This window comes from Mobula hypostoma, chromosome 1, assembly GCF_963921235.1.
Source record: "Mobula hypostoma chromosome 1, sMobHyp1.1, whole genome shotgun sequence".
Taxonomy (NCBI): Eukaryota; Metazoa; Chordata; class Chondrichthyes; order Myliobatiformes; family Myliobatidae; genus Mobula; species Mobula hypostoma.
The window spans coordinates 84,042,656-84,069,477 of NC_086097.1; the positions used below are offsets into that span (position 1 = coordinate 84,042,656).

The 26,822-nt window shown below is 40.5% G+C and overlaps 1 protein-coding gene across 4 annotated transcripts; it reads left to right on the top strand.

Annotated features, from left to right (window-relative positions):
• The first annotated feature begins 212 nt into the window (after positions 1-212).
• On the top strand, positions 213-26,511 carry LOC134348527 (serine/arginine-rich splicing factor 5-like). Of its 4 annotated transcripts, none has more exons than XM_063052050.1 (8): positions 213-235; positions 1,296-1,439; positions 9,534-9,604; positions 9,697-9,789; positions 11,501-11,570; positions 13,685-13,758; positions 16,606-16,716; positions 26,004-26,511. In XM_063052050.1, the coding sequence occupies exons 1-8, from the start codon at positions 230-232 to the stop codon at positions 26,245-26,247; spliced, it is 813 nt and encodes a 270-aa protein (XP_062908120.1). In that variant the 5' UTR covers positions 213-229; the 3' UTR covers positions 26,248-26,511. The 4 variants fall into 4 exon arrangements, with proteins under 4 accessions (XP_062908120.1, XP_062908138.1, XP_062908130.1 ...); XM_063052068.1 differs by lacking the exon at positions 213-235 and adding an exon at positions 300-416; XM_063052060.1 differs by lacking the exon at positions 213-235 and adding an exon at positions 385-460 and having other exon boundaries at positions 26,004-26,510.
• The last annotated feature ends 311 nt before the right edge of the window (positions 26,512-26,822 follow it).

The window sequence follows — 26,822 nt, forward strand, 5'->3', positions numbered from 1 at the left end:
TGGGCGAAATAGCCACGGTAGCTTGAATTAAATAACACATACTGTGACCGGAAGGTTGAAAGCTGGACGGACCAAACTGTAATTTGCTTTAACGCATTTTATACGAGCTAGGTAGGAGGTGGGTTTGGACAGTAGGGAATGTTGGCTGCAAACTGGCTAAGTGTGTGATTACTGTACAAGACGGTACGGAGCTCCGCGCTGCTGGAGTAGATCCCAGAGATCACAGGTGATGAAGGTGAATCCCCGCCATCGCTCTAAACCGGGCATACTTGCCCCGGGGCCAGCAGTCGCCATGGCGACGGGGCGGGAGTGGAAAATCCGTTGTTAGGCACCCGGGAAATGACGGCACAATCGCCGAGGTGGGATTGGTCGAGGCCGGCGGGGCGGCCCCCATTTTGAGCCACGCAGGGCTGCGGGTAAGGTTGTGGTTGTCGAGTGGCTGAACTGAAGACCAGCGCAGGTAGTGTCCCGGCGTGGGCATCGCTGCCGTCCGAGGGAGGCCCGGATCCTTTCCTTTCCCCTTAAGTGGGCCCACTCTCGGGCAGGGTTAGGGTCGTCTGGTTTTTGTTGCGTAGGAGGTCCGTCCTTCGGTGATGACCACTGGGCCGGGCGGAAGGGTCCTAGCCCCAGGCGTCGACGATCCCCCTTCTTCACCCGTCCCGACCCCAGCAGCCTCACTTTTTTTTAATGGACTTGGGGGAAGGGGTCGTCTTGTTACGTTGCCTTTGCTATTAACTGGATGGGAATTACTGTAACCTGGTTAATTTTCAGTCCTGTCCCCTCAGTAAACCCGGGCCTCCTGTTATCTGCAGCCTACAGCAGTAAAATTCTCCATCTGCTCAACTCCACGCGCTGATATCTCCCTTCTACTCCCAGTTTGCAAGCCTGTCAGTTTATCTACCAGGTTCTGTCTATAAACGTTTGCAGACCGTTGCCTTTTAAAAAAACTTTACCATCTTCTTGAATGATGAAGATTGGTACTGGTCTATTATTGTCAGATGTATCAAGATACAGTGGAAAACTCGCCTTTAATACTGTTCATACACAGCGCATTGATGTAGAATAAGGTAAAACTATAACATGCAGAATAAAGTATAAACGTTACAAAGAAAGTGCAGTGCCGATAATAAAGTGCGAGATCATAACGAATTAGATTGTGAGGTCAAAAGTCCATTTTATTGTTTCATCATAAGCTTTAGCTCGGTGGCTCAATCTGCGTGTTCAAGTGATGCTTTGAACTGTGTAGAAAGTATAATGGAAGTATAATTACTTGAAATGTTCCTGTTTGTGCGAAGTTGTATTCTAGGTCGGTAAAGATGAATGCTCGGGTATTCATTGGCAGACTGAGCCCGTATGCCACTGAAAAAAATGTGGAGAGGTTCTTCAGAGGATATGGACGAATTAAGGAAATTGATTTGAAGAATGGATTTGGATTTGTGGTAAGATTCTCTTAATTTTAATGCAGAAGTTAATTCTATTCTGAGTACATGTGAAGTAATTGAATTCATTCAATTGCCCAGTTTTTCTTTAACATGATGTGACTACTGGGTAATTAGTATAGCGAAATTGATTTTGACAAATACTGAATTCTGGATGCAACTGATAATTTTATAATAAATAAAACTTGCCCTGCACATCTCCTTTGAGTCTACCTCTCACCGTAAGTGTATGCCTCTCATAATCCTATGAACACTGATCAGATCTCCCTTCACCCTCCGCTGCTCCAAAGAAAACAGCCCAGGTTTGTCCAATCTCTCCTCATAGCACCTACCCTGTTATCTTGGTAGCATCTTAGTAAATGTCTTCTGCACCCGCTCAAGGGATTCAACATTCTTCCTGGAGTGACCAGAATGGAATGCAGCCTAACTAGATTTAAAAAAAGCACTATGGCTTAACTTCCCAACTCTTGAACTCAATACCTTGACTACTAAAGGCAAGCATGCCATATTCCTCCTTTACTATTAACTTGTACAGCCACTTTCAGAGAGTACATGGATGTGTACCCCAAGATCCTTTCACACATCATCACTGTTAAGGATCTTGCCATTAACAATGTATCGTTTCTACATTCGGTTCAATTAAACACTGGATTCCTTATTGATACATACTGTGAATAGTTAGGACCCAAGCACTAATCTCCACAACACTCCACCAGACATTGCCTGTTAACACAAGAAAGTCTCATTTATTCTGATTGCTTAATTTCATGAAAGTATATTGCCTCAATCCCACATGCTTTCATTTAACCTATCTGTCTCTAATGTGGGATTTTATCATGTAATCTGTGATTTTTAAATTTAGTTTATTCCAATCACTTACAATAATCATAATTTCAGGTCAGACTACTTGTGTACACTTCAGTGAATGAGAAGGGATGAACTTATTTGTATTGAAGAGTTAGTTTATTGACATTAACCAAGATGAGATAAGGCATTTGCAATTAAATGCTCACCAAAGTCCAGCAGTCAAATAAAATTGCAGATGGTCATAACTGATTACTGTGTTTATGAAAACCGCTTAATAAGCTGGGGTGTGAAGTCAGCTGTGGATAGTTACATGCTTAGCATGTAGCTAAGTTCATCAACGTTAAGTCCTCTTACCTCTAGGATAATAAAAACAGAAAATACTGGACATATCAAGCAAGTTGGGCCACATCCATGGGGAGAGCTCTGTTACTCTCATCACGGATGATGCCTGACTTGCTGGGTATTTTCAGCATTGTGTTTTTATCTTAGATTTTTACCATCTGCAGTTTTTTTTTGGGATGTTCACTTCTAAGTCTTGGGCTTTGATACAAAAACTCATACTTACGTGATGACAATATCTTCTGCTCACTGAGTTCAGGATATCCTTCATTTTATCTCCCATTCATCAGCACAATCTTATAGACAGGCAACAGGTTTAAAGGAACCAAAGTAAATCGTACATGTATCTGAAATGCATCATCAAGCTGCTGGCTTCAAGTGGAGCCTGAACATTTGAACTGTTGTGAAATAGCCACAAGCTTGAAACAACTGTCAGCCCAAGCTTCAATGCTCACATATCTTGATTCACAGAAGAAAAGTATTTTTATGATAGTAGAATAATTTTTTGGTAAAAGGGCTCTTTGAGCAAATTGCTGCTCCCTTGACAGAGCCTTGGTTGGATTCCTATCACTTCCTTCAAATTTAACAATGAACAGAAATAGACCATTGATGAGGTAACACAAGAGTTCAAGGAACCAAAAATCTGTCTACTAATTTTTCAGCACGATTAATACAGAAAACAAAAGGGAAACCCTGATTGAAATATTATTGCAAATGCAGTTTACTTCCAAAGGCGTAACAGTTGCATAAAGCTATGCAAATCAATCGCATTGGCATGACCAGCTGCTTGAATCAATAGTGAAGAAAACATGCAAGCTGTAATGCTGTGATAATTCAAAGTACCATCAGGGTTTTGTAACTATTTTAAATAAATCTTTTTGAAAGAAATCATACCAATTAGAATCAGAGTAATATCACTGGCATATGTCATTAAATTTGTTGTCTTTGTGGCAGCAGTACAATGCAATACAATAAAACCTGAATTATAGTAAATATATGTATTAGATAAATAAGTAGTGCAAAAATAGTAATTTAAAAAGTAGGGAGGTAGTGTTTGTGGGTTCGATGTCCTCCAACATCTCTACTGCACTATCAGAGTCTATATGACATCTCCACAACTCCATGCTACAAAGCCAACATCAGAGCTACTCCATGCTTCAATATTATGTCTTAACAATTTACAGCTGCAAGGAGACCTTGCAGGAAAAAATTTTGATGCCTCCAACCAGTTTGTAAAATAGTAACATTTTAATTTAATCTTATCATTTGGAAATTATTATCCTTGTGTGGGAATGAACACAGATGCTAAACGGTTCTAACCAATCTTCATTGTAATGCAGGCATAAAACTAATCAGTCATCTTATCATACTTGCTTCCTTTTCTCTGCCAGCGAGCAACTCACTGATGGGATAGACCTGCAGTACTTTAAGTTCTTAATGTATAGCAGGATTTTGGGATCAGTAAAAGTATGTTTAAATACGACAGTAGCACCTTTTGTTGACCCAGTGGAAGCTGCTGTGATTGAAAGATCGTAGTTCTTCTTTTCCTGAAGAGGGAAAGAGCTACTGAGGTGACTTTTTGTGCAACCATCATTACCCATTATGAGGTCAATAAACACTTTACTTTCATTCTTTCATTTTTGAAAAAACTCAGCATCATCACCATAACTCTTTAAGAACATTAAACCACTAAGAACTAGTCAATGGTAATAAATAAAGTCTGCAAAATGAGCTAATTATATTCAGACTTGGAAATTTGATCGCAGAACTTGCATTAACAACAGTGGCAAAATTCAGTGAAATGTCACAATAAGGAAAATCGACCAGGTTCTTATTTAAATATGATTTTTAAAAATCGTTCAATGTGGAAAGGCAGATGAGGATAGGACCCTTGCAGAAAATGGGAAGGTCCTGGGGGGTGTTGTAGACTAGAGGGACCCAGAAGTACAAGGCTCCCTGAATGTGGTGCCGCAGGTAGACAGGATGGCAAAGACAGCTTATGGCACACTGGCCTTCATCAGACAAGACACTGCGTATAGAGGTAGGTATGTTCCATTACAGTTTTACAATACAGTGGTGAGGCTGCATTTGCAATATTTTGTTCAGTTTTAGTTGTCCTGCTATAGAAAAGGTACCATTAAGCTGGAAAGTGCAGAGGAGACTTCCAAGGATGTTGCTGTGATTCAGGGCACTCATTTATGTAGAGAGGTTGAGCTGGTTGGGACATTTTTCATTGTTGTGTGGGAGAATGGTGGGGAGGTGATCTTACAGGGGTACGTAAGATTATGAGGGCACACATAAGGTGAATGAGCGGTCTTTTTCTCGGAGTCGGGGAATCAAGATGTAGAGGGCCTTAGTTTAAAACCGTATGAACAGATGAAGGCTATTTATTCTCCCTTTTGAGGTGAAGAGGTAGCTTTCTAATCACATATTTGTAAAAAAAAATACTTCCAGTAATTAGGATCTTAGATCCACAGTAATAACAGACAATGCTGAAAATATTCATGGGTAAGATTGCATCTGAAAGAATTTTTTTTTAATAAAAATTTTTATTGAGTTTTCAAGTGAATACATGAGAAAATAATATCTACCCTCCCCCCTCCCCCCCCCCGATATATACTCCTACCTAAAGAGAAAAGAAAAAAAGAAAAAAAAAGAACCGCCTGAATATTGGAAGGTTTGCACATGCTCCATAGGATTAAAAATTAATGTATATTTGTTACTTTCCCCAAGGAACCAAGATCTTTATCATCGGAGCTGTAAATAAGGGCTCCAAATATTCAAAAATGTTTCATATTTATCTCTTAAAATCTAAAACATTACTTAACTTCTCAACTCTCATAGTTCCCTGGGGAATCTCTTTGAACTTCACCATGTTGCTATGTATTTCCCTCCTAATCATCCAGGCAAAAAGAAAAAAAAGATAGATAAGATACAAAAAAAGAAAAAAACAAAATCCCCCCCCCCCACTAATGTTGTGAATGAAAAGATACACAACACTACCCCCCTCCATTGTGCAGGTCGTGGCTATTGCCACGCTTGCACACATGAATAACGTAGTGATTGGTCAGTGTTTCTTACAGCTCCCCCATAACAAAAAATTATATATATAAAAATTAATGTCATTATTCCCAGCTAATATAACTCAAATTTTAACCTTTCTTCCCCTCCATCATAATTAATAATATATTTATATATTCATCCGCCTAAAAATCCAACAGGCCTAATCCTTGATCCAGTCTTCATCTTCAATCCATCTCGCTCCCCTGGGTTTGTTCTTGTATCTGGTGAATATTCAAAGAATCTCGCACAAACTCCTCTGCTTTCCGATAATTGTCAAAAAATCTTTTTTCTCCACCAGGCAAAAAAATCTTCAAGGTTGCAGGATAACGCAATATACATTGATAACTGTGATCCCATAGGGCTTTTTTCACTGGATTAAATTTCTTCCTTCTCTTCAAAAGTTCATAACTTATGTCAGGGTAGAAAAAAATTTTCTTCCCTTCTATCATCAGTGGCCCTTTTCTCTTCTTGGCAGCTTGGACAGCGGCCTGTAGAATCCTCCCTTTGTCTTGAAATCTTAAGAATTTTATTAAAATTGATCGTGGATATTGGTCATCTTGTGGTTTTGGTCTTAGAGCTCTATGTACCCACTCAATTTCAATTGATCAGTCTTCCTCTTTCATTTGCAAGGTTTTTGGGATCCATCTTTGAAAAAATTCTGTTGGATTATCTCCCTCTATACCTTCTTTAAGACCAACAATTTTAATATTATTATGTCTACTAAAATTTTCCAACACGCCCAATTTCTCCAAGAGTCGATTTCTTTCCGTGTTCCAGACAAGCACATCATTTTCTATTTTTTCCACTCTATCGTTAATATGCTCCATTGTTCTTTCCATCTTCTGAAGTTTCTTATCCATTTTATCCTTTTTTTATAGCTTTATCATAGCACATTTTCACGTCTCTAAGCTCTGTTCTTAATTTTCTTAGTTCAGCCGTTAATTGCAATAAAGCCTCTCTTATGTCTCTGTCGTCTCCTTTACTTCCAGTCTCTTCCAGTTCTTCCTCCTCCTCTTCATCTGTATTCTCTGCGATATCCAATTCTGACTGAGTTGCTTTCAGTTGCAGTGGCCGTCGGTTCTTGTAGTTTACTTTGTGTCAATTTGCGCATGCGTACTTCTTTGCGCATGCGCAATTCCGGCATCTCCTTCTGAGAGACCGCTACCGCCGCCATTGCTCCCTGTGCTTCTACGCCAGAGGTAAAATGCGTCTCCTCTGAAGGAGATCCAACCTGAATCCGAGGCTCCATCGCTGCAGTAGGCCCTTTTTTCTTCCCATCTTGCAGCGACTTCATAACAACAGACTTCTTCTGTTGTGGTTTACGAGGCATATCGTAGCGTAGTCTTACGAAGTTTATAAGTAGTTTTCGGGAAATATTTATTAACTTTGTTTAAACGGTACTTTGCTGATTTTTTAACGGGAGAGCTGGATTTGCACGTCTCAATCCCACATTATCACATGATGCCCCCATCAAAAGAAAAATATTTTAAGGTTTTGTGTCAGAAACAGGTTCATTTTCTTATTACATGGAATTTGTTTTGCGGCAGCAGTACAGTGCAAATACAGTTACTATAAATTACAAATAAAAGTGTTTAAAAAAGGATTAATAAGGTAGTAGTCATAGATTGTTCAGAAATCTGATGGTGGAAGGTTAGAAGCCATTTTCAAAGAGTTGCGTATGGGTCTTCAGCCTCCTTTACCACCTCCCTGATGATAATAATGAGAAGGAGGCATGTCCTGGATGGTGATGGTTCTTATTGATGGATGGCACCTTCCTGAGGAGCTTGCTTCTTGAAGATGTCCTCTACGGTGCGGAGGGTTGTGCTTGTGATGTGAAGGAGCTGGCTGAGTCTACATCCCTCTGCGGCCTCTTGTGATAATGTGCATTGGAGTCTCCATGTATGGCTTTGACATAACCAGTCAATGCTCTCAGCCATACTTCTGTAGAAATTTGGCAGAGTATTTGGTGATGCACAAAATGTTCTCTCACTCTTAAATGAAGTAGAACCACTGGAATGCCCTGTTCATGATTGCATCAATGTTTTGGGCCCAAGACAGATCATCTTAGATGTTGACACTTAGGAACTTAAAAGCTGCTCATCCTTTCCACTGCTTGACCCCTCAACGAGGACTGGTGTGTGTACTCATGACTTCTCCTTCTTGAAGTCCGCAATCCATTCCTTGGTTTTGCTGGCATTGAATGCAATGTTGTTTTTGCGACACCAGTCAATCAGCTGATCTATCTCACTTCTGTACACTTGCCTCATTGCTGTCTGAGACTTTTACCAACAAGAGTGGCATCATTGACAACTCTATAGACAGATTTTGAGCTGTGCTTAGCCATACAATCACGAGTGGGGAGAGAGTAAAGGCCAATTTATACTTCTGCATCGAATCTACGCCGTAGGTATGGCGTAGCCTGATGCACACCTCCCCAAAAATGTAACTACGCATTGTGGCGACACAGACTGCAACAACTGTGATTGGTCTGCTTGGTAGCATCGCATTTCCTCCTACACATTTCTGGTTACTTCCACCTGAAGTTAAAACTCAAATGGTGATTGCAGTCTCTGAGTAAGTCTATAGGCATAGTGTGCATACACTGATGCGAAATAAATGGTTGGAGATGATGAACCAAATCGTCAAATCTACCTTCCGTCATCCAAAAATATTTGAAATGCATTTCCTCGTCCATGTCTCTCAGTGGCCGGACAAGCACAGAAAATTCACCCTCCCTCTGCCTCAATCCGTTAATGGTCGTACACACCATCTTCTCTCTCTTCTGCGTTGCAGTAATTTCAATAAAAGTAACTCATGTTCGACGTTTATTAGCTCCAACTCCAACATGATGTGCTCAGTTTCTGCCGCCATTGTTTGAAATACACAAGGAAACTCAACACGAAGAAACTCAACACAGTGACATAGAAACCCCACCACTAACTAGCATTTTGGCGGTGAATTGCAGAGGGACGCAGACACACCAATGCACAAGTATAAATGCTCACAATGGCGTAGGCCGCAGCGTAGAGCCTACGCAGAAGTATAAATCAACCTTAAAGCAATGAGCTAGCACACATCCTTAAGGAGTGCCTTTATTTGTCAGTGAGGAGGAGATGTTAATCACCAATCCGTACTGACTGTGGTCTGCCAATGAAGAAATCAAGGATTGAGTTGCAAAGGGAGGCAACAAGGCCCAGGTGTAGAAGTTTTGTGACTAATACCTAGGGGATGATGGCATAAAACACTGAATTGTAATCAATAAACAGCAGTCTGATGTATGTTTTACTGTTGTCTAGATGCTCCAAAGCAGAGTGGAGAACCAGTGAGATTATGTCCACTGTAGATCTGCTGCAACAGGTCCAGGTACTTGCTCAGGCAGGAGTTGATTATGGTTAGAATTAACCTCTTGAAGTACTTTATTATGATAGATGTGAGTGCTGCAGGGGGATAGTTGTTCAGGCAGCTCACCCTGCTCTTCTCAGACAGTGGTATCGTTTTGCATCTTTGAAATAATTAGGAGCCTCAGACCATATCAGTGAGAGGTTAAAGATGTCAATGAACACTGCCGTCAGTAGATTGGAACAGGTTTACAGTACCCGGCCTGGTGCTCTGTTGGGGGCCTTGCACCTTATAAGGTTTCATCCTCTTGAAGGATGTTATGATATTGGCCTGGAGGAAGAGTTCACAAGGTCATCAGATTTTGTGGGGATTGTGCAGTGTTGAAGACTTTGCCTTCATCTTTGATTTGATGTTTTAACTCAGTTTCTTTTCCCACAGATGCAGTCTGATCTGTGCATTAATTGTGTTTTCTGTTTTTATTCTACAGTCTCTGCATCTGCAGTTTTGTTTTAAATTTCACCTACAAATATATTGTTCTATCCTCAGGAGTTTGAAGATTACAGAGATGCAGAGGATGCTGTTTATGAACTAGATGGAAAAGAGTTGTGCAATGAAAGGTAATAACTCCAGTCTCATTATCTAATCCATATAAGGGTGATGCTTATTCTGTAATGTTGCTAGCTACAAATTAAGCATTTTGTGTATGCAGAGTGACAGTTGAACATGCCAGAGCACGTAATAGAGGAGGACGAGGACGATATCAAGGTTTTTTTAGCCAAAGCTATCAATATAGTTCTGGAAGGTATGCTTATTTTCCTGTTTTTTTTCTTAATTGGAAATGCAATATTTTGAATGGAAACAGTATAAAATTGGATAATAAATCCAACTCATTACATTAAACAAATCCAGACACTTCTTCCTTTTCAAATCTTTTTATTATTATTATCCAAAATTAACAAGAGTACATCGAAATAGGCAACACTTACAATGTCTCAAGAAAAAAAAGTATTGTATTAAAGATTGGAAAAATTTTGGTGAAAAAAAAAGAGAAAATAAATCCCTACTAAAGCAAAGTAAAGTAAGGAAAAAAAACCCATTAGGTGTTCAACCCCGGAGCCATGCGTCATACAAAAAGCTTCCAAAGATAAACATCAAACCGCCAGCAAGAAAAAAAATGTACCAAAAATTAACAATTAGATCGTGGAGGAAATCTTTCAATTAACTCAAATGAAAGTAACGAGCAAATGAACCCCATCTTTTTTCAAAATCAAACATAGGTTCAAAGGTTTGACTTTTAATTTTCTCCAAACTAAGACATAGCATCACTTGAGAGAACCATTGTGACAAAATGGGAGCCGATGTATCCTTCCACTTCAACAAAATGGCCCTCCTAGTTATTAATGTAACAAATGCAATAGCATGTTGGTCAGTCAGAGATGCCGCGGATATTTTGAGGAATTAATCCCAAAAGCACAGTTAATTTGTTAGGTTGTAAATTAATTTTAAGTACTTTAGAAATTGTAGAAAAAACTGACTTCCAGAGCTGTTCCAGTATAGACAAGACCAAAACATGTACGTCAGTGTAGCTGTCTCAGTTTTACATCTATCGCAATTACTATCAACATTAGGAAACATTTTAGACAATCTCTCCTTCGTCAAATAGTAACGATGTACAATTTAAAATTGAATCAGTGAATGACTAGCACAGATCAAAGAAGAGTTAACCAGCTTCAGAATCCGCATCCAGTCCTCCGTCATAAAAGTCAAATTAAGTTCCTTTTCCCAATCTTATTTAATCTTAAATACAAATCCAGACACTTCATATGACAAGCTGATCAATCTACCAGAATTTAAAGAAAGTAAGCTTGTATGCTATTTACAAATGCTGAAACCTTTTATTGTCTGATGTTTATATTAAGTCCCTGTTAATTTGTCTGTTAGTTAAGTAGAGATGTTGTTTGCCATAAATAGTTGACTTAGTGTGGTGCTGAGCCTTTGGAACTGAAAGGTCATGAACTTCTGCTTTTAGCACTTTGGGCCATTATCTTGAAAACCTCAGGGATAGGAGCATAAAAATGTTTTTTTTTATTGAAATGACTTATAGAAACTCCATAATGATTGAAGACCTAAGTAACTGCTGCCTAGTTAGTAAGTATACTGATGGCATTCAATTTACAGACCCTCAATTGGGTAAGATTATTTAAATAGACCAACCAATGTTTGGATATTGTCATCACCCGTGATCTCAGCCTTTGTATTGTGGGAAGAGAAAGTTGGTCAATGTTCTTAAAGTAAACCTTGGACTTATAAAATCTACATTAATCTACAGAAAATAAGAACTACTTTTGAGTTATTAATGTTCTTAAAATGATTAATGATTTTAAAGTGGAAATTGCAGAGAAGCAGAGAGTTTTGTTTTTCCCATCAACATGTCTTTCCTGACCTACCTATATCCACAAAAGACTACCTGTTGATATCTTAAAGTACAGAGGATAACATATTATCCATTTTAGAAGTGGACCGCCAGTTCGCACTGAAAACAGAGTTATTGTTGAGAATCTATCTTCCAGAGTTAGCTGGCAGGTATGTTGCATGTAATATCTAATTATATATGACTCATGTTTTCTGTAATTATTAAACCAGTTGAAAAAGAAATGGAATGAAGCTAGCACTATTTAATTGTAAAAGCAGAGGTTTTAAGATGAGAGTCATTTTACCGTGCAGGACACAGTGTAATATTGTCTCTGCCAGATTTCTGACAAATCGTCTCAAGTGTTACTTTCAAACAACACCTGTTGACAGTTCTAACTGAATTTAAAGCAATGTTAATAAATAATTGTTCACTGCATATATCAGAGAAATATGGTGTAGGAGAACAAAAAGTTGATCTTAACATTTGGCATTATATATGTAGCATAGTTCCTTCCAAGAAAGCTACTGACTTGCAGTTGAAGCGTCGTATGTAACCGTAATAGAATGGTACAATAAATAGCTTAAGCTGCTACCATTCCTAAACTGGATTAGCAGTTTCTGTATTTATAAAGATACCAATTTTCATCAAATTAATATATGAACACTCTGAAAGGTCCACATTAAATATGTAACCTTTTTATTGTGAAAACGACTCTTAATTGAAAACAACCTGTCATCAACAGTTGACTGATAAAGGTTGTAATTTTTCAAAGTGTTTCTATTTTCTATACACGGCGCTACACCCAATCCCAAAGTCTAAGTTTGAGTTGGTGCATTAACTTCATTTTTTTCGCTATGAGGTCAATTTTTTTTTAAAGCAGTGAGGCTGACTTTTAAGTTGCTTAGAGACCTGTGATGATTTTGGAATTAGTCCATTGTTGAATTCTTTTCCATCTTAAACATTTAACAAAAACAATCTTGAGGGGCCCAAAGGCTTTTTAAAGAATGTATTCTGATTTTGATCAAGATAAATGGATAGCTGATCTAGATTAATTTGGATGATGTTTGACAGTGTATGCTGCTAAACTGGAGTAGAGAAAAAAAACGAAGCCAAATGTCCTGGTTAACAATATTATTGGAAGGTGAAAGATTAAGTGGTTTGCTTTTTGAGATTTCTAGACCTCATAGCACAGTTGCTTGCTGACACTTGTGTAAACTTGCACAATGGTTAATTGGAGAATGTACTGGGAGATCCAGTACTTCTGAAGGGAAAATTTGGGTTAGGTAATTAAGTTCAGTATCATGGAGGGAAGCTGAAACTTCTAATTATTTTTGTCATGTAATTTATTTTGTGCTATAACTAGCATTGCCACTCTGTGCATTTTTTGTTGCCCAATTGACCTCTTTGCAAGAAAGAGAAGGCATTCCATATAGAACAGATGTGAACTGTATTTAAGAATGGATTCTCCTTTTAGTTGCTGTTCCAAATTAAGTGCTGTACCTATTATCATGATTAGTTTAAATTCTTTAAATACAAATAACTTTTGTTTGCCTACTAACCTTGAAACTAAAATGTGTTCACTCAGATTTTGATTTAAGAAATTTAACCAAGTGTTAAAACCTTTATTTACCAGCCTTTCGTGTCGTTGGCCTTGTGACGTGGAGTGCCGTTGGTTTTCCTAATCGCTGTGCCTTGGTCTCTTGGGCCTAGTTGAAATGCCAATCTGCTCCTACCTTTGTCAATTGCTGATCTAAATCTGTGTTGTGGTGGCCTGACCAACACTGGTGGGCACTAAGTTTAGTGCCATTACCTTGCTGCATCCCTGAAACTGATAACAGTGTGTCCTAAAGTCGCGAGTTCTGAGAGCCTGCTGTAAAATGCGAGGTCCTTGATTGGGAGAAATTCGCTGGTAGGGTTGTTTGGAAGCTCGATTGGAGTAAGGCAAGAAGTCCGTGGTCACAGCACAAGAGTAGCAATCCTGGTTCCTATGGCAATGCCACAGTCTGCCTTTAAGGGAGGGTGATGACCGGGAAGGCTTCCATCGAATGGGTAGTGTCAGTCAAGCGGGTGGTGAAGAGAACCGTCTGGTCTTCGGTCGTGGTGGTGCCTCTGCGAACACTTGTTACATTTGGCTGGTTGAATAGCCTAGGGAATTTTACAGGAAGGTAATACATATTTTGTAATTGGATGTCTTTTTGCTTGCTTTTTCAGTGGTATACATTGGAAATAGAGACATTTTGTGTGAATATGCTTTGATTTGTCTAACTACTTTTCTCTTGCATAGGATCTGAAAGATTTTATGAGGCAGGCTGGAGAAGTTACCTTTGCAGATGCACACAGGCACAAGATGAACGAAGGGTGAGTTAACAATAGTTTGATATTGTTTTAGCTTATTGAGCTAGCTTGGCTTTTTTATAAATGCAGCAGGAGGCAAGAACTAAAAGATTTGCTCTAATGCTGCTGTGAGAAACTGGTTTGTAATTCTATATCGACATCTACTGGTCTACATTTCACTGTAAATGGACCTAAAACTAGAGTTACAGAATGATTTAAGTGGTTTTAAATAAATGACTGGGTTGTCATATTTTCTTATCATGCTTGTAAGAAAATCTTAACGTTTACACTGTTTACTGCTATCTTGGGCATTCGGAATAGTCTTGCACTTTCCGCAGAACTAAAATATCAAGCATAGAGTATTAAAACATAAAGGAATTAATAGCTCAGTTAGCCTGACAATACTGGAATCTATTATTGAAGAGAAACAAGGTACTTGGAAAATAACAATAGGATTGTGCAAGGTTATGAAAGGGAGCTCATGCTTGATAAATCTATTGAATTTTCTTTATTGTAGCTAGCTTAAAAGTGTCAATCAGTTAATGTTGTGCATTCAAATTTAAAAAGCTTTGCAATAGATTACTGAACAAAGTGCTGGTGTTGGGAATCAATCTTATAGTAGTGTGGATTGAGAATGTTAAAAGATAAAACAGGAATAAAATTTGTTATTTTTGAGTTAGAATTTTGTTACTAACTGGGTGACACAGGGAGTGATCCTTTGGCTGTAAGTGCACTAATATCAATGGTGTGATAAGAGTATCATATCCAACTATGAAACAAAACCAGATGGTGATGTGGGCTGTGAGCACGATAGAGAGGGACTTCAGGGGATGGCGACAAAATAAATGGAAAATAGAATATGCATAAGCAAAATGTGAAGTCATCAACTTGGTAGAAAAAATAGTGAGACTTTTTTTAAAATCCTGAAGAATTGAAGGTTGGTGTTCAAATGGATTTGGGTGTTCAAATCACAAAGTTAATATGCAGTTTCAGCAAGTAAGTAGGAAGATATGCAGTATTTTGGCATTTCATACGGATTTCTCTGCAAGAATAAAGACTTCCTTGCTGAAGCTGTGGTGCTACACAAAGAAGAATATATTGCAGTAGGGAGTGCAGCAAAGATTTACCAGATTGACTCGGGTGAGGAGAGTACTTGATACTGGACTAATATTTTATACAGTTTCACAACATTCTTAAATGTTTGGCAGGATAAATGCAGCTGAGGACCCTGTCAGTTATGGTCAAAAGGAAGTCATAGTTAAGAAAAAAATGTCTGAAGCACTGGTGTGGAAGATTCTGTTGTTGGGGCAAGTAATCATAAAGAACGAGAAAATGAGAGCAGGATGGGAGATTTTATTCAAGATAACTGGGCTTGCATTCAATGTCAGCTGTATATCTGTGCCCCTAAGATGGAGGTGCTGATGGAAAACTCAAAATAGAGAAAGGATATAATGCAACACACACAAAATGCTGGTGGAACGCAGCAGGCCGGGCAGCATCTATAGGAAGAAGTGCAGTCGATGTTTTGGGCCAAGACTCTTCGTCAGGACTAACTGAAAGAGGAGATAGTAAGAGATTTGAAAGTGGAAGGGAGAGGGGGAGATCCAAAATGATAGGAGAAGACAGGAGGGGAGGGATGGAGCTAAGAGCTGGAAAGTTGATTGGCAAAAGGGCTACAAGGCTGGAGAAGGGGGACGATCATGGGACGGGAGGCCTGGGGATATAATGCAGTTTTTTCCCCTTCTGGTTGGATCAAAGAAGGCTCACTTTCTCAGAAAAAAAATGCCAGGTATGAGGTGGAAATGAGAAGAAAATTCTTTGCCTAGATGGTAGTGAACCTGCACCCAAGAGAGATGTTAGAGCTTGTTAAGTATATTTGAGATGAATTGAAAGGTTTTGGAAATTAAGGGAATCCAGGGATGTGGGATAAATGCAAGAAAGTGGTGCTGAGATGATCAGAATCAGGTTTATTATCACCGGCATGTGACGTGAAATTTGTTACCTTAGCAGCAGCAGTTCAATGCAATACATAATCTAGCAGAGAGAGAGAAAAAATAATAATAAATAAAATAAAACAATAATAAATAAAAAAATAAATCAATTACCTATATTGAATAGACTTAAAAAATGTGCAAAAACAGAAATACTGTATATTTTTAAAAAAAGTGAGGTAATGTCCAAAGCTTCAAAGTCCATTCAGGAATTAGATGGCAGAGGGGAAGAAACTGTTCCTGAATCGCTGAGTGAGTGCCTTCGGGCTTCTGTATCTCCTACCTGATGGTAACAGTGAGAAAAGGGCCTGCCCTGGGTGCTAGAGGTCTTTAATAATGGATGCTGCCTTTCTGAGACACCGTTCCCTAAAGATGTCCTGGGTACTTTGTAGGCTAATGCCCAAGATGGAGCTGACTAGATTTACAACCTTCTGTAGCTTCTTTCGGCCCTTTGCAGTAGCCCCTCCATACCAGACAGTGATGCAGCCTGTCAGAATGCTCTCCACGGTACAACTATAGAAGTTTTTGCGTGTATTTGTTGACACGTCAAATCGCTTCAAACTCCTAATAAAGTATAGCCGCTGTCTTGCCTTCTTTATAACTACATCGATATGTTGGGTCCAGGTTAGATCCTCAGACATCTTGACACTGAGGAACTTGAAGCTGCTCACTCTCTCCACTTATGATTCCTCTATGAGGATTGTTATATGTTCCTTCGTCTTGCCCTTCCTGAAGTCCACAATCAGCTATCAACCATTATCTTGTTGAATGGTGGAACAGTCATGGAGACCTTGAATGGTCTACAATTGTTTTTGTTTCCTATGAAGCCTATTCTATGTGATTACAAATTTAAATATGTGTCGATTTCTTTTTTTTCTAGAATTGTGGAGTTTGCCTCCTATAGTGATGTGAAAAATGCTCTTGAAAAGCTCTCTGGTGCAGAGCTCAATGGAAGAAGGATCAGAGTGATTGAGGAACGTAAACAACGCAGGTAATCATAAAACATTTTGAACAAGCTTTTTATTGATTATCAATCTTAAATACAAATTCTTAAAATTTGTTGAGGAGGTACAAAAGGAGCATCTGCACTTAAGTTCAGATTGGATGCATCTGATAAGAAAACTAAAGGAAGTTACAAGAGATTGTAACTTCTCAAATATTTGTAGATTTCTGGAATGACATCTGGGGACTTGAGTATGTAAATATTATGCCATTATTGAAAAGAGGGCACAGAGATGAACTCAATAACTATCCCTGATTATTGTTTCATTAATTTTCTGTGCCTTAGATTAACCTAACCCATTTAGAGATCGAGAAATTCCAGTTTCTGTCTTGAATATACTCAGTGACTTAAGCTTCCTAGGCCCTCGGATCGGGAACTTCAAAAGTTCTGTGTGGGTGAAAAATTTTTTTTTACTTCAGTTTGATTTTCTGACTCCTTATTTAAAGCTTGAGACCTTTGGTACTACGCACCTCAGAAAGGAGATACATTATTATTTTAGTCAAGCTCTGAGACTATTTTGTATAATATAATGAGATCACCTAAACATAAGAATAATTCTAAACAGAAGAATATAGACCGTCTGCTTAATCATAGAATCCCAGGCATCAATGTGGCAATTCTTTGTTGCACTTTTCATCAGAAGCATATCCTCCCTTGGAATTAGACCAGCCTTGCTGCATACTCAATGTGCAGTCTTGCCAGGGTGCTTTAAGCGCAGAAAATCTTCTTGCAGAAAGGCCAATGTATGTGATGCATCTTCATTGCCTGCTATCTCTTAACTAAATGTACATGGGCTCCCTCGGCTGCCAGTATCTTGATTTATGGAAATACAACTTTAAGCAAATTTTCCCATACCTACAGAATTTTTCAAACTGGTAATACATTTATTTATTGAGATAGTGTGGAGTAGGCTCTTCGTGTTCTTTAAGCCATGCCACCCAGCAATCCCCCAATTTGATCCTGGCCTTATCAGGGCACAATTTAAAATGATCAATTAACCTACCAACCGGTACATCTTTGGACTGTGGGTGGAAACTGGAGCACCTAGAGGCCATGGGGAGAATGTACAAACTCTACAGATGGGCAGGAATAATAAGATACAGTATATAACAGCACATTTGGAAAGCAGTGAAATGATCGGACAAAGTCAGCATGGATTTGTGAAAGGAAAATCATGTCTGACGAATCTCATAGAATTTTTTGAGGATGTAACTAGTAGAGTGGATAGGGGAGAACCAGTGGATGTGGTATATTTGGATTTTCAAAAGGCTTTTGACAAGGTCCCACACAGGAGATTAGTGTGCAAACTTAAAGCACACGGTATTGGGGGTAAGGTATTGGTGTGGGTGGAGAATTGGTTAGCAGACAGGAAGCAAAGAGTGGGAATAAACGGGACTTTTTCAGAATGGCAGGTGGTGACTAGTGGGGTACCGCAAGGCTCAGTGCTGGGACCCCAGTTGTTTACAATATATATTAATGACTTGGATGAGGGAATTAAATGCAGCATCTCCAAGTTTGCGGATGACACGAAGCTGGGTGGCAGTGTTAGCACTGAGGAGGATGCTAAGAGGATGCAGGCTGACTTGGATAGGTTGGGTGAGTGGGCAAATTCATGGCAGATGCAATTTAATGTGGACAAATGTGAAGTTATCCACTTTGGTGGCAAAAATAGGAAAACAGATTATTATCTGAATGGTGGCCGATTAGGAAAAGGGGAGGTGCAACGAGACCTGGGTGTCATTATACACCAGTCATTGAAAGTGGGCATGCAGGTACAGCAGGCGATGAAAAAGGCGGATGGTATGCTGGCATTTATAGCGAGAGGATTCGAGTACAGGAGCAGGGACGTACTACTGCAGTTGTACAAGGCCTTGGTGAGACCACACCTGGAGTGTTGTGTGCAATTTTGGTCCCCTAATCTGAGGAAAGACATCTTTGCCATAGAGGGAGTACAAGGAAGGTTCACCAGATTGATTCCTGGGATGGCGGGACTTTCATATGAAGAAAGACTGGATGAATTGGGCTTGTACTCGTTGGAATTTAGAAGATTGAGGGGGGATCTGATTGAAACGTATAAGATCCTAAAGGGATTGGACAGGCTAGATGCAGGAAGATTGTTCCCGATGTTGGGGAGGTCCAGAACGAGGGGTCACAGTTTGAGGATAGAGGGGAAGCCTTTTAGGACCGAGATTAGGAAAAACTTCTTCACACAGAGAGTGGTGAATCTGTGGAATTCTCTGCCACAGGAAACTGTTGAGGCCAGTTCATTGGCTATATTTAAGAGGGAGTTAGATATGGCCCTTGTGGCTACGGGGGTCAGGGGGTATGGAGGGAAGGCTGGGACGGGGTTCTGAGTTGGATGATCAGCCATGATCATAATAAATGGCGGTGCAGGCTCGAAGGGCCGAATGGCCTACTCCTGCACCTATTTTCTATGTTTCTATATTCCACCAGTTAAGTTATGGATAGAGTTGGAGGCTTGAACTAAAGTGTCAATAATATCTTTGCTTGCATTTATGCTGCTTGACCCACAGAGTTCTCCAGTAGTTTATTTCTTGCATCTGCAGTCTTTTGTCTCCTAAGGAGATTGGTATATACACAGGCTGCGAAATAGGCAAACATGGCAGATGAAAGTTCATGCTGAGAAATGTGAAGTGTTACATTTTTAGGAAGAATGAGAGCTCTTAGTGTAATTCAGAGGGCACATTTGTTAAAGGAGCACAGGAACAGATCAACAGGTGTATATGCATAATGCAATGAAACTACAAGTGCAGGTTGAGAAGAGGTTGAAGAACCATTTGCAACACACACACACACACACACACACACACACACACACACACACACACACACACCAATGCTGAAAGGGAAGAACAAGATCAGAGCCATCAACACATTAGTCCTACCAGTCATCAGATACCCAGCTGCAATATTATGTTGGCCAAGGAATGTACTGGAAGCTGCTGAGAACTACTAACAATACATAGAAGATTCCATCCAATGTCAAGCAGCTGTACACCTGCCAGAATAAAGGAAGAGGGGGACTTAGGAATGTCAGGGCCATAGTCCTGGAAGAAATATGAAACATCCCTGAGTATGTCAGGAAGATGGCCCCTAAGGACAACCTGCTAGGTGAACACCTCAGACAGCAGCACGGGGCATGGAAATGGAAGTGGGTGAAGCAGAGCCAGATGACCAGAGGCCATGTCAGGACAAGCCACTGTATGGGATGTACAATTGCCAGATATCGGAGGCGGCTGACACAAGAAAGTCTTACCAATGGCTGGAAATGCTCAGAACAGGAGCTGAGCACAAGAGCAATAGAAGCAGAGCTCTATCACACCAGACAAGTCGTAAGATGCAGACTGGTCAAAGAATCCGCTGAAACCTTCCAGCACATAGTAACAGGGCGCAAGATGCAGGCAGGGACAGCATACACTGAATGACACAACCAAGTTGCAGGAATTGTGTACGGAAACCTCTGTGCTGAGTATGGATTGGACACTCCAAAGTCCAAATGGGAAAAACCCGAGAAGGTAGTAAAGAATGACAGAGCTAAGATCCTGTGGGACTTCCAAATACAGACTGATAAGCAGGTACTGGGCAACCAACCAGAAATAGTAATACAGGACAAGGAACAGAAGAAAACAATAGTATAGATGTGGCGATCCCACATTTATTCATGGGATAGTCATGGCGGATTTCAGCATGCAGGTCGATTGGGGAAAATCAGGTTGGAAATGGATCCCAAGAGAATAAGTTTGTTGAATGTTGACGAGATGGCTTTTTAGAGCAGTTTGTCGTTGAGCCTACTAGGGGATCAGCTATACTGCATTGGGTGCTATGTAATGAACCGGAGGTGATTAAGGAGCTTAAGGTAAAAGGATCCTTAGGAGGCAGTGATCACAGTATGATTGAGTTCAACTTGAAATTTGGTACGGAGAAAGTAAACTCTTTATGTAGCAGTCTTTCAGTAGAGTAAAGGAAATTACAGTGGTATGAGAGAGGAGTTGGCCAAAGTAAATTGGAAAGAGATGCTGGCAGGGATGACAGCAGAGCAGCCGTGCGAGTTTCTTGGAAAAATGAGGAAGGTGTAGGATAGATGTATTCCAAAAACAATGAAATACTCAAATGGCAAAATAGTACAACCATGGCTGACAAGGGAACTCAAATCTAATGTAAAAGCAAAAGAGAGGGCATATAACAAAGCAAAGATTAGTGGGAAGATAGAGGATTGGGAAACAATCATTAGGAGGGAAAAGATGAAATATGAAAGCAAGCTAGCAAACAATATTAAAGTGGCTAATTAAAGCTTTTTCAATATGTAAAAAAATAAAAAATGAGAGTGGATATAGGACAGCTAGAAAATGAGACTGGAGAAAAAATAACAGGACAAGGAGATGGCAGGTAAACTTAATGAGTATTTTTGCATCAGTCTTCACTGTGGAGGCCACTAGCAGTGTGCAGATGTTGAAGGGTGTGAGGGAAGAGAAGTGAGTGCAGTTACTATTACAAGGGAGAAGGTGCTCAAAAAGCTGAAAAACCTAAGGGTACCTAATGGCCAGATGAACTGCACCATAGGGTTCTGAAAGAGTTAGCGTTAGACATTGTGGAGGCATGAGCAATGATCTTTCAAAAATCGTACTCTGGCATGGTGCTAGAAGACTGGAAAATTGCAAATGTCACTTCTGTCTTTAAGAAGGCAGCAGAGAGGAAATTATAGACCAGTTAGCCTGACCTCACTGGTTGGGAAGATGTTGGAGTCGATTGTTAAGGATGAGGTTCTGAGTACTTGGTGACACAGGACCAGGTAGGACAAAATCAGCGTGGTTTCCTTAAGGGAAAATCTTGCCTGACAAACCTGTTAGAATTCTTTGAGGAGATTACAAGTAGCACTGATAAAGAGGATGCAGTGGATGTTGTATATTTGGACTTTAAGAAGGCTTTTGATAAGGTGCCACGCATGAGGCTGCTTACCCAGTTAAGAGCCCATGGTATTACAGGAAAGTTACTAACATGGTTAGAGCATTGACTGATTGGTAGGAGGCAATGAGTGGGAATAAAAGGATCCTTTTCTGGTTAGCTGCCGGTGACTAGTGGTGTTCCGCAGGGGTTGGTGTTGGGACCACTTTTTTTTATGTTGTATATCAATGATTTAGATGATGGAATAGATGGCTTTGTTGCCAGATTTGCAGATGATACGAAGATTGGTGGAGGGGCAGGTAGTGTTGAAGAAACAGGCTGCAGAAGGACTCAGACATATTAAGAGAATGGGCAGAGAGTGAAAAATGAAATAACAGTGTTGGAAAATGCATGGTAATGCACTTTGGTAGTAGAAATAAATATGCAGATTATTTCTAAATGGGGAGAAAATCCAAAAACTGTGATGCAAAGGGACTTGGGAGTCCTTGTGCAGAACAACCTAAAGGTTAACGTGCAGATAGAGTTGGTGGTGAGGAAGGCACTTGCAATGTTAGCATTCATTTCAAGAGGTATAGGATACAAGAGCAGTGATGTACTGCTGAGGATTTATAAGACACTGGTAAGGCCTCCTCGAGTATTGTGAACAGTTTTGGGCTCCTCATCTGAGAAAAGATGTGCTGACATTGGAGAAAGTTCAAAGGAGGTTCACAAGATGATTCTGGGAATGAAAGGGTTATCTTACGAGGAACATTTGATAGCTCTGGGTCTGTACTTGCTGGAATTTAGGAGGATGAGGGGGTTCTCATTTGAAACCTTTTGAATGTTGAAAGACCTGGACAGTAGATGTGGAAAGGATATTTTCCATGGTGGGGGAGTCAAGGACAAGAGGGTACAGTCTCAGGATAGAGGGGCATGAATTTGTGAAATTTATTACCACAGGCTGCTGTGGAGACCAGGTCATTGGGGGTATTTAAGGCAGAGCTTGACAGGTTCTTGATTAGCTACAGCATCAAAGGTTATGGGGAGAAGGCTGAGCAGTGAGGCTGAAGAGGGGGATAAAGGATCAGCCATGATTAAATGGCAGAGCAGACTCGATGGGCCAAATGGCCTAATTCTGCTCCTGTGTCTTATGATCTAATCCTGAATGACAGTAACATCAGGAAGAAAGAATATGAGAAACTGGAGAAATACCAGGGCTTGTAATAGCAGACAGAAAGGATGTGGAAGGTTAAAGCCAGAGTGATCCCACAGTTGATACGAGTACTTGAAACTGTGACACATGGACTGGGAGAGTGGCTCCAACAAATCCCAGGAACAACATCTGAGATCCAGGTCCAGAAGAATGCACTACTAAGAGCAGCAAGGATACTGCACCCAAACCCTCAAGCTCCCGGGCCTCTGATGGAAGACCGGAGATTGAGGGAAAAATACACATGCACGCCTCCCTTAAAGGGTGGGTGGAATCAAATACATAAACAGAATATCAATATAAAGGCTTAGCATTGGCTACATCAAGTTTCAGTGCATCCTGTAGCCTGGACTGTGCCAGACTGCAGCATTCCCTTACTGGCATCTTGCCAATGAGTTTCAGGCAGACCAAAGGCTCAGTTAAAGACCTTCCAATAGTACCTGATATGTTGCTGGGAACAGTCCACAGATCGGAGAGGCCTCTGTTATGTAGTTACTGGGGATGAACTAGGATAATATCCTATTTACAAATCTGTAGTCTGCAGAGTTGAGTGAGATCTGTTCCCGACTGTAGTTATCCTAAGAACATAAATAGAAGCATGGAGTACATATACAAAGAAGTCTTGACGAACTGGAGTAAGTGCATTTGGAGTATTATGTCTAGCTTTGGGTGCCACACTTCAAAGATGTGTGGTCTTCAGACAAAGTTAAAAAAAATTAAACAAAATGATTTCACTAAGAAAGAAAACAAACAGAAAATCTGCAGATGCTGGAAATCTGAGCAACACACAGAAAATGCTGGATGAACTTATCAGGCCAGGCAGAATCTATGGGGAAAAAAGTACAGTCGATGTTTCAGGCAGGACTGGAGAAAAGCAGCTGAGTAAATTTGAAAGGTGGGAGGAGGGAAGAGAGAAACGCCAAGTGAAGAGTGAAACTTGGAGGGGGATGGATGAAGCAAAGAGCTGGGAAGTTGATTGGTAAAAGAGATAGAAGGCCATGGAAGAAAGAAGGAAGGAGGTGGGGGGGGGAGCACCAGAGGGTGGCGATGGGTGGGCAAGGAGGTAACATAGGAGAGAGACAAGGGGATGGCAAATGGTGAAGGGAAGTGAATGGCCACTGGGAGATCCCACTTGTTCTGGCGGACGGAACTTAGATGCTCGGCGAAGCGGTCTCCCAATCTACGTCGGGTCTTGGATGGTGGAGGAAGGGAAGCCTCTTTCTTTGAAAAAAGGAGGACATCTCCTTCGTTCTAGAATGAAAAGCCTCATCCTGAGAGCAGATGCGGCAGAGATGGAGGAATTGAGAGAAGTGGATGGTGTTTTACAAGTAGCAGGGTGGGACAAGGTATAATCCAGGTAGCTGTGAGAGTCCGTTGGTTTATAATAGATGGCGGTGGATAAGCTGTCTCCGGAGATAGAGACAGTGAGAGTGAGAAAGGGAAGCTACTTGTAACTTTCCTTCTTCCACCATCAATGCTGCCCTCAACTTCATCTCTTCCATTTCATGCATGTCTGCTCTTACCCCATCCTCCTGCCATTCTACCAGGGATAGGGTTCCTCCTGTCCTCACCTACCATCCCCACCAGCCTCCGCGTCTCAGCACATAATCATCTGAAATTTCTGCCACTTCTAACTGAATCCCACCACCAAACACCTCTTTCCCTCACCCCCCCCCCCACTTGCTGCTTTCTGCAGGGATTGCTCCCTGTGTGACTCCCTTGTCCATTTGTCCCTTCTCACTGATCTTCCTCCTGGCAGTTATCCTTGCAAGCGGAACAAGTACTTTACCTGCCCCTATACCTCCTCCCTCACTACTATTCAGGGCCCTGAGCAGTCCTTCCAGGTGAGGTGATACTTCATCTGTGAGTCTTTTGGGGTTGTATATTGTGTTCGGTGCTCCCAGTGTGGCCTCTTGTATATCGGTGAGACCTGACATAGATTGGGAGACTGCTTCACCGAGCATATATGCTCCGTCGGCCAGAACAAGCGGGATCTCCCAGTGGCCACCCATTTTAATTCCACTTCCCAATCCCATTTTGATATGTCCATCTATGGCCTCCTCCACTATCGGAATAAGGACACACTTAAGGTGGAACATTTTGTATTCCGTTTGGGTAGTCTCCAACCTGATGGCATGAACATAGATTTTTCAAACTTCCAGTAATGCCTTCACCATTTCCCATCCTCTTGTCCCTCTCTCATGTTACCTCCTTGTCCATCCATCACCTCCCTCTAGTGCTCTTCCCCCTCCTTCTTTCTTCCTTGTCCTTCTGTCTCTTTCACCAATCAACTTGCTAGCTCTTTGCTTCATCCCTTCCCCTCAAGTTTCACCTATCGCCTGGCATTTCTCTCTTCCCTCCCCCCACCTTTCAAATCTATCTCCTCAGCTGCTTTCCTCCAGTCCTGCCGAAGGGTTTCAGCCTGAAATGTCGACTGTACATTTTTCCATAGATGCTGCCTGGCCTGCTGAGTTCCTGCAGCATTTTGTGTCATTTAAAAAAGAACTTCACTTAAAGTGGAATGTGTAGATTGTAAATTCTGAGAGTTATTTTAGGATGGTATAGGATACAGCCAGGAGTTGGACGGTTCCCATTGGTGAAGCGGTCAAGAAACTGGGGGCCACAAAACAAAACTGTACTAAAGAACCAAAGTGAAATAGTGGGAAAAGCATACAGTGAGTGGTTATGGTCTGAAACACATTGCCATTGTAGTGTTCAAAGGGGATCTGGATAAACATCTGAAAGGAAAGAATTTATAGAGTTGGGAGAGGGTCAGTGTTTGGGATAAACCAGATTGCTCTTGCTCAGAGCTGAAGGCTTTGGAGCTAAAAACCTGTTAACTATTGTATCACCCTTCTATAATTCTGTGAGCTTGTAGTACCTCGCTGTATTGTGTGTTGGATTTTTATTAAGATTTATAAAATAGAATAGCTTTTGAATATTGATTAACTTGGAGACAACAGGATTCTTTGGCTAGAGTGATTAAATATGTATATTTTAGTTTAAGCAGTTAACACTTGGGTAGATCGATACCAATTTAGGAACATACTAGTCAATGTTAACTGGATAAAACGTAAACCTTTTGCAGGCCTGTATCTAAACTGAGTTGTTGTAAGATAGTATTTTTGCTTTGACCGTTCAAGTGTACACTGCTTTTTTTCAGGTCTCGTAGTAGGTCTCGTTCTCGTAGTCGAAGTTCTTCCAGATCTCACTCCAGGGGCCGCAAGTCCTATAGTCGTTCCAGGAGCAGGAGCCGGAGCAGGAGTAGGAGCCGCAGCCGCAGCAGGTCCCATTCTGATAGTAGATCACCTGCTCCTGCTAAGGAGCAGGGAGGTCATTTGTCAATGACCTCTGGAGACCATGAAAGGTCACGTACACGATCACCTTCTGTTGAGAGTACAGATTAAGCTTGTTGATGTGGATCTGAATGGGTGAAAGTTGATGCAAAGAAAAAGTCTAAAAAATGCACATCTTAAATTTGTTAACTGAAGTTGTTACATTTAATGAGCTGCATTCATTTAACTTGTCACTTACAGAAGAAAATTACTCATTTACTTTTTAGATTTCTCTGGCAATGGATCCAATTCCTTTTTTTACTTTTGGTATTAAATGTAATATGTAAATTACATTTTTCTTACGTACTCCTTTTAAATAAAGAATGTACATAGTTACTGAGGGTTTTGTGCATCTCGTGTTTCCGAACTTTTTATTAGGGATACAAATCTCTCTCATTGGTACTGTTTATTTGATTATAAAATGGACAGTGTCAGATCCAAAAGCAAGGATAATCTGAAACAAAGTGGCCAGTACTGGAAATTTTACAATTTTAACTCTCCCTAGTTGAAGAATAGGGTTCATAGGTCACACTTTGCATCTGTTGAGTGACTTGCTATGTATTTAAAAGTTCTGTACCAAGTTTGTCTGAAAATCACTTTAGTATATGTGGCCTGCACACTGCCACTGCTATCTACATTCAGTGCTA